The 7,700-nt window shown below is 42.9% G+C and overlaps 2 protein-coding genes across 2 annotated transcripts in view; one reads left to right on the top strand and one right to left on the bottom strand.

The window, feature by feature from the left end:
* Window positions 1-4,720, top strand: part of dcbld2 (discoidin, CUB and LCCL domain containing 2) — a 16,312-nt gene extending 11,592 nt beyond the window's left edge. Inside the window, 8 exon segments of the mRNA XM_035676133.1 lie at window positions 7-105; window positions 569-693; window positions 1,209-1,599; window positions 1,684-1,777; window positions 1,865-1,914; window positions 2,015-2,149; window positions 2,633-3,100; window positions 3,140-4,720. Coding sequence (XP_035532026.1) covers window positions 7-105; window positions 569-693; window positions 1,209-1,599; window positions 1,684-1,777; window positions 1,865-1,914; window positions 2,015-2,149; window positions 2,633-3,051 — 1,313 coding nt within the window. The 3' untranslated portion in view covers window positions 3,052-3,100; window positions 3,140-4,720.
* tmem30c (transmembrane protein 30C) overlaps window positions 4,717-7,700 on the bottom strand; it is a 3,764-nt gene continuing 780 nt past the window's right edge. The window contains exons 3-7 of the mRNA XM_035677113.1: window positions 7,574-7,693; window positions 6,814-6,904; window positions 6,579-6,722; window positions 6,278-6,490; window positions 4,717-6,070 (exon numbers count right to left, since the gene is read on the bottom strand). Coding sequence (XP_035533006.1) covers window positions 5,883-6,070; window positions 6,278-6,490; window positions 6,579-6,722; window positions 6,814-6,904; window positions 7,574-7,693 — 756 coding nt within the window. The 3' untranslated portion in view covers window positions 4,717-5,882. The remainder of the gene's footprint in view (window positions 6,071-6,277; window positions 6,491-6,578; window positions 6,723-6,813; window positions 6,905-7,573; window positions 7,694-7,700) is intronic.

Genomic DNA, 7,700 nt, shown 5'->3' with positions numbered 1-7,700 from the left:
CATCAGGGGCACGCCTTAAAAAAGCGGGTCTGCCCTGGGCCCCTTCTCAGAGCGACCATAAGCAGTGGCTGCAGGTCGATCTCAAGAGGGAGAAGAGGATCACAGGTACACGGCTACATACGTTCATATTCAAACACACACACACACACACTTCGCTGAAATCACTGTACAGCGAAACCTCTATCTTTAATTTACCATACCTGTGATCATATTTAGCCATGTTAGCGGCATGGATCTGTAGGACTTTGTTGATCCCCTGACCTTTCCCCTTGTCTCACCAGCAGGTTATTTTTGGCTTTTTGTGCAATATCTGATCAGCTGTTGAATGGACTGCTGTGAATTTTGGTTCAGACATTAATGCCGCCCTCAGGATGAATTGTAATCACTTAGTTCATCCCCTGACTTTTCATCACCATCATCAGATCAAAATAGGGGTTTGTGAACAAAAACCTGCAAAACTATCAACATTTGCATCAGCCTCAGCTGTACTTTGTGCTTAAAGATGGGGGTCAGCCATTCTGGAGTCTCATTCCCAGGTCGTCAAATCTTCTGCTGTCTGTTCATCTAGGTATCATCACCACTGGATCTACCTTACGAGAATACCAGTACTATGTTTCAGCATACCGGGTCCTGTACAGTAACAATGGACAGGAGTGGCACATCTACAGGGAAGCAAATTCCACACAAGACAAGGTAACACAACCACCAAATCAATAAAACTCTGCCTGCTCAACAATAACGTCACTGGCTGTTTTCCTTTAAATTAGTGCAAATGGACAAAAATGTCACTTTAGAAGGCTGCAGGGGCATGTACTTGGACTGTTTCCATAGCAACTGCTATTGACTAAGATATGTTTATGGCAGGAAGTGAGGGCCGTCAGTGGTTTGAGTTAAGTGCTGTGGTAGACAAGTCAGGACACTTGGGCATTAATAATGAATGGATATGGATTTACTGGCTGGGTTGTTAGACTGGAACTGCTGTCTACGAGCTGCTCTCTGCTGGGATTCTCACAGCGTCTCATTGTGTGGAGGAGAGCAGTTATTAGCTTGCCAAGTTGGAAAGTAATCAGCTTATGGCTTCTAATGCATTTGTTCACAACACAAATTGCTATGTTGAACTTTTTTTCTTCGTAACTGCTACTCCCCGGCTGTAGTTGGGTTTAAATCTTTGGCGTAAGTAAGAGCGTTTGTTTTAATTTTTCCGGTAGGTGTTCCAAGGCAACATGAACTACCTGCATGAGGTGAGGAATAACTTCATTCCTCCAATCGAGGCCCGGTTTGTGAGGATAAATCCGACCCTATGGCACCAGAGAATCGCGCTCAGGTTGGAGCTGCTTGGCTGCCAAATTCATGCAGGTAGGTGGACGGGCGTTCATTCAGATGTCCCGTAAAAAGGAGAATCACAAGTTCCAATTCAATTCAGAATGTTCTCTTCTAAAAATGTCATATTTTTCTTGACAGTGAGGCCAGGGCCGAGGATGGTTCCCCCCGTTTATCATCCGGCACCTCCAGCGGGTACAAGACGCCCACCTCACCTCGGTCAAACCACACACACCCCAGACATCAGAAACACTACTATGCCTCCTAACACCGGCAAAAGTGTGTATTTTTGAGCCAAAAAAAGTAAGTTAGTTAATAGAGACGTTTGTCATCCGGTGTTTACTGTAGTATTTTTGCTCTCAGATGTGGCGCTGGCTGCAGTTCTGGTTCCCGTGTTGGTCGTGGTTCTGACTGTTCTCATCTTGATTGTGGTTTGTGCCTGGCACTGGAGGAACAGGTATGTACTCTCATTATCATGCATAGGAAAAACTAATCCCCTACTAATCCCCTTTGAAAACGTGACTGTATTGTTCTCTCTTCGTAGGAAAAAGAGCTCTGAAGGAACATACGATCTCCCTCACTGGGATCGCACAGGTACATAATCTCTGCAGCACAGACTGATAGGGCCTGCGTGTGTATAAGTGAGAGTGTGCCAGTGCAACTCACGGTGCGTCTCATTGTGCTTCTGCTGCAGATTGGTGGAAGAGCATGAAGCAGCTGCTGCCCTCCAAGGTGGTGGACACCGAGGACTCAGTTCGGTACAGCAGCAGCGAGGTGGGCCGGCTTACTGGGAGAGGTGCCGTACCCAGACTACATGCCGAACCTGCAGGTAAACACCGTTCCAAGACAAAGTAACAGTGTTCTTTCTCACTGCAAGCAACTTGTTTGGTGGGTTTCTTGAGAGATCTCTGAGGAGTTTTAAATGTTAAAAAAACAGTTTTTATGATGTAATTACATTCAGTGCCTGTCATTGAAATACAGTTTGAGTGTCCTCATGGCGCAACAAACACGTTTCCTGCCTTGCAAAACCTTTACTTTGAATGTTGTGAAATCTGCTTTTTTTACACCAGCTGGTGCTCCCCTTTTTCTCCTCCTTTATTGCAGCAATTCTTCCCTTTTTAAAAGGACATTACAGCCACTAACAGTTGCAGATAGAATTACGTGAAAACATGCAGTGTCAGTGTAAATTATGTATGGTTTTGCTTTCGTATTTCCTTTTTGTAATGTCACATCACTTATCGAAAGTCTTTGCAGCAAGTGTAAATACAATAAAGAAGACAGTCATTAACACACTGTGACGCTCTCTTTTCAGAATATGCTCAGCCCCTGGTGAGTGGTGTTACAACATTAGGCGCCCGGTCAACCTTTAAACCAGACGAGGGGCCCGACCCAGGATACTCAGATCCCGACCTGTACGACGCTCCCATCTCACCGGACGTATACCACGCCTACGCAGAGCCCCTGCCGGCTTCGGGATCTGAATACGCTACACCCATTGTGGTCGATATGGGTTGCCACCCATCAGGGGGCTCCTCTTTGAACCAGCCCTCCACAGTGTGTAGCTTCATGGGCGCTGGGCCGGCCTCCCTGCACACACGGACAGACAGCAGCCATTCGGGGAGGTCGGCTTACGACACGCCCAAGAACGCCACTGGACAGGTCACGCCCACTGAGGATCTGACCTATCAGGTACCTCAGAGTAGCACTCAGAAGCCAACGGGACAGAGCTGAAGAGTCTGGATGCACATGGCCTTAACCTGCCCCCCCCCGCCAACGCAACCCGATCATGGCCTTAACCTGCCCCCCCCGCCAACGCAACCCGATGGACAAAGATGCGGAGGTTGTTTGGGGAGGAGGAGGTGTGAACCTGTGAGCCCTGGAGCCTGGGCCTGAGTCTTGAATGAACACTACCTTAGCTTTAGATTCATCCGGAGATGTCTGTATTGCCTAAATGTTTCTGCATGGCCAAAAATCTGCTTGTGTAGTGCCATTACAGTCCTATCACTGAAACCACAACAATGAATGTGTTCGTGCCAGGTGTGAGAGGCGGAGATGGATGGATGGATGAAAAGGAGAAAGCTGACTACTAGATAAAGACTTTGTCCCTGTTCTGTGATCCTTAGTAGTTCTTGCCTTCTATGAAACTGTGATTTCCATTATTTCATTATTATCCTGTTACATATTGAACCAGGTTTAACTGAGATGTGCCTGATGATTTCCATTCAAAAATCGAACTGAATGAATTGCATGTCGCATCAAGTACCCCACATCCAAGGTCAAAGAATTCCTCCTTCCTAGAGAAACTCTAGTTTACCATGGTACGTTTTGTCTTACTTCGTTTAAAAGCATGACTTGAAATTGTGTATAGTTCTAGTAATTCCATTACTGCAAACCTGTTAAAACTCTCAGATGATTTACTGATATTTATTTTTATTTTCACATCCTGCTGATGAGGAGAAACTCTTTTAATTAAAAAGAAAATATAGCCCACCACTACCCCTCACTGATTACAGATCAAAGAATTGTGGTTGCACTGTTGTGAACAAATTACTGACAGTTAAGTAGTCTCTCATTAAACTTGTCAGATGTTGCATTTATTAACTTTAAAAAAGGCTGATTTGATTCCAATGAACTCCCCAAAGAGAAAATACTTTTGTAACGTCGAAGACCAAATGTTGCCTTTTTTTCTGTTTATGCCATGTTAATTCACAACAGAGCCAACTTTCACAACTGTGCCAACAAGTTTAACCAAATAAACATTAAAGCAGTCTTAATGTAGGAAAAAAAAGATTTTATAGTCCTAGTTAGCTGATGATGTCTTAGCAAAAAGGTACAGAGAAAAGAGGTAGATGGGTAAATCTGTTACAGCTGATGATTTCGTAGAGTTTCCTGTGTGTTTGTCATGAACTTTTCGATTATTTGCGCGTCGTGGTGATTGTCTCGTTGAAATTGGTGTTTGAGCTGTTCCTCCCTTGTATCTATGTGCTTCAACAACCTGTATGTGTGGTAGGCCATTTCCCATACTTCAGTCCTGTGTGTTTGTGTGTTTCGGACTGGTTTTGATGTGGCTTGTTATAATTGTAGTAGGGTGTGTTCAGTCATTGTCTGTAGCACCGGTAGACTGCATTCCTCTCCTATCCACCTGTGGTACTAATCCGACCTAACGCTCTGTGGCAAGAGGGCAGATGGAGAACAATGGAACAAGCTGCTTTCTAACATTTAAAGAATAGCAACGTTGCCCGGGAAAGGTGCTATTCACACAGCTGTGCCACCAATCATGCTTTGATTATGCTCAATAATCAATGCAATCTACGCAGAGTTTTGGTGCTCCCTGGTCACAGAGGGATTGTGTTTATGTGGCTCTCACTGATTGTATATAGAGAAATAAAGAGTTTTAAAAGGAAAATGTTTTATTACAATCTTTAGCGGTCATCCAAACAACAAAATATTGTAAACCATAAGAGACTACACAGTCTGTGTATGCACATACATGTAGCTGACTGACATTTACAGATTTCACAGTTCTAATTCAAGCACAGAAAGTTATAGTTTGATAATAAAGCATCTTTTCCTCAATCAGTTCTTAAGATGATGAATTTTAGTCTTTTGGTCAGCTGGTCCAGACTGACATATCTCAGCTGGATGGAGTTTTGGACAGACATTCATGGTTTCACACATTTACACACATTCACGTCCACCTCGGGATGAATTTAAATCATTTTGGTAATTCCCTGATTTCAATCTGTGACTGCATGCCTACAAACCAGTGACTTTCCCATCAGCCTTAGCTGCACTTTGTGTAGAGCGCTAACTCACAAATGTTACCATGCTAACACACTAAACCGGTGAACAATATTGCTGCTCAGTATGTTAGCATTTAGTTCAAAGCACTTCTGTGCCTAAATACAGCCTCACAGAGCTTGGCTGTCTTACAATGTATAATAGCATCATTCTTAGCATCTGTGGGTCCATATAGGAACATGAACATTGGAACAATACTAGCTGCACTGGCTAACCTTAAGTATGCTGTAATTAAAAAGTACATTATATCTTTATTTAATCTTCAGAATCAGCTTTACAGGGTTTGTCTGTATTTTATTATACACTTTTTACAGTGTAGTTATTCGTTATTCAACCATAGTGGCTGTTTTTGTGATGTTACACAATTATTATAATAAATATTAACAGTACATGAACAAAATGGTGTGTATGAAAAAAAAAATGCATCAAGTAAAATCAACATGTAAAGAAAGCTTGAAGCCTGAGCTAACACACCCTGCCTTCAGTGGGTTGTTCAGAGCAACATCATCCCAATAAAAGCCATAACACATGTGGGTCATTTAGTTGATAGGGAACGTAATTTTCCAGATGTCAAACCTAATTCTTCATTGGTTTCCCAACACATGCTGCTGTGGGATTGTACCAAATGAGTATCTTTTCCTTAATCATTTGCTTGCGTCAATGTTCTTGTCGGCGATGATCTAAGAGCAGCACAACAAATTACCACTTCTCAGCTGCTTGTCTTTTTTTTTTTTTACCATCCCAAAGCACGTTTTCACCCTTTATTGCTCCATGTTCTTCCCATTCTTTCCAAACTTCCACCAAAACACCGTGAGGATGACTGCTATCAGTAGGATCAGGCTGCTGGTTACTAGGTACGCAATGGGCAGGAAATGGTTCTGACCTCCAAACCAGGTCAGTGTGGTCAGCACCACTTCCTTTCTGCCTCGGAAGTACTGCACAGGGAAGTCTGGAAGGACAGAGGTCAAGGCTGAAAATAGGTGATTGCAGAGAGAATTTGAATGGAAAAGACCGGCCTGTAGTCTTAAAATAGTCTCTGTGCTTATGCTTGTGTTTAATGGTTTAACAGCAGGTTAAAAAAAAGGTAACAACAACGGGACAACCTACTTTAACCCACGCCCAAGTTCCCATGTAAAACACAGCGGTGAAAGGATACTGTAGGATATGCCGATGCTGTAATTCCCTGCTGGCAGACCCTTAGTGAAGGGCTCGTCGGCTCGGTATAAAACCCCATAGAGCTTCTTGAAGTTGGGGAAGGCTGCCTCTCTCATCCACACGATCAGGTCATCGTTGATGAAGCCATTGTTGGTCGGGTCGAGGGGATCGAGCTCGTACACAGGCTTATGCCAGTACAGAGGCCGGGCTGTGCCTATGCAGAGATCACAAATCAGACACCATGAATTTACCCGACTGACTACAAACTCAAATACTGATATGGCACGGTTGATTGACATTACCTTCAAACACTTGAGCCAGCGTCAAGTTGTCCGTCTTTGGGTTGCGGAACTTGACGTTTTTGTCCGTATACCAGGTGATGCCCCCCCGCAGCAGAGGGACTTTAACTGAACCCCTGGAGTCATGATACGTCAGAGAGAAGGAGTCTGGGAGAATGGATGTGAGTTAAGAGGCCAGTGAGAGGAAGGTGGAGGTTGGATGTCATGAGCGATGATGTGCGTTATGAATGGCGCTTACCATTGAAGATACTGTTGGCGACAGCTCCACAGGGGGCGATGGGGAGTCCATTCTGGTCTTTTGTGAACGGACTGCAGTATGAACTTGGGTTCTGGTCAGGAGAACAAGATTAATGGAGAAACTCAAGATTATTGAACCATGCAAAATAAACGTCAAAGCAGTGGTGTACTATTTAATCAAATACTGTACTTAAGTACATTTTAAGGTACTTGCATATTTTTTATATTTATATATATATTTATATTTAGATATAACGGTTTTCTTTCACATTTCAGAGGAAAACATTTTGCTTTTTACTTTACATTAATGTGACAGCTGTAGTTAATGGTTACTTTGGAGATTCAGGTTTTACATGCAAAACACATACGTTTACAAAATAGGATTTTTCATTATACTACCCAACAGTATATGAAGTTTTCACCAATAAGTCAACAATATTATGCAATAATTTACCATTGAGAGGCCATTCTGCCGCATAAATATTACTTTTACTTTTGATACTTTAAGTACACTTTGCTGTACTTTTATTTGAGATTTTGAATGCATGACTGAGCATTTTTACACTACTGCTACTACTTTAACTTAAAACACCTGATATTTTGTCCACCACTCCATCAAAAGGCGAACAAAGCAGTGTACCATTTCAGTTTCTAACCAGCTATCTAGGGACAAAAGGGGGCATTTGTTGCAGTATTTTATGTCGGTGTAAAACGTGTTATGTGTTATTGTGATAAATGAATACAAAATATTGTGGAGCTACCTTTAAGTTTCTCTTCCTGCCAACCATCTGTCCATCATCTCTGGAGTCCATGTATCTGCGGAGGTTCTGGTGAAAGTTTTTGAGGCCATAGTAGAAAAAGACATCACCCTGGAACAGAAGGATACAA

This window comes from Morone saxatilis, unplaced genomic scaffold (assembly GCF_004916995.1).
Source record: "Morone saxatilis isolate NCDOM2014 unplaced genomic scaffold, NCSU_SB_2.0 Contig5, whole genome shotgun sequence".
Lineage (NCBI taxonomy): Eukaryota > Metazoa > Chordata > Actinopteri > Moronidae > Morone > Morone saxatilis.
The sequence above is the reverse complement of the archived record's forward strand: the minus strand, read 5'-3'. Positions and strand labels throughout refer to the sequence as shown.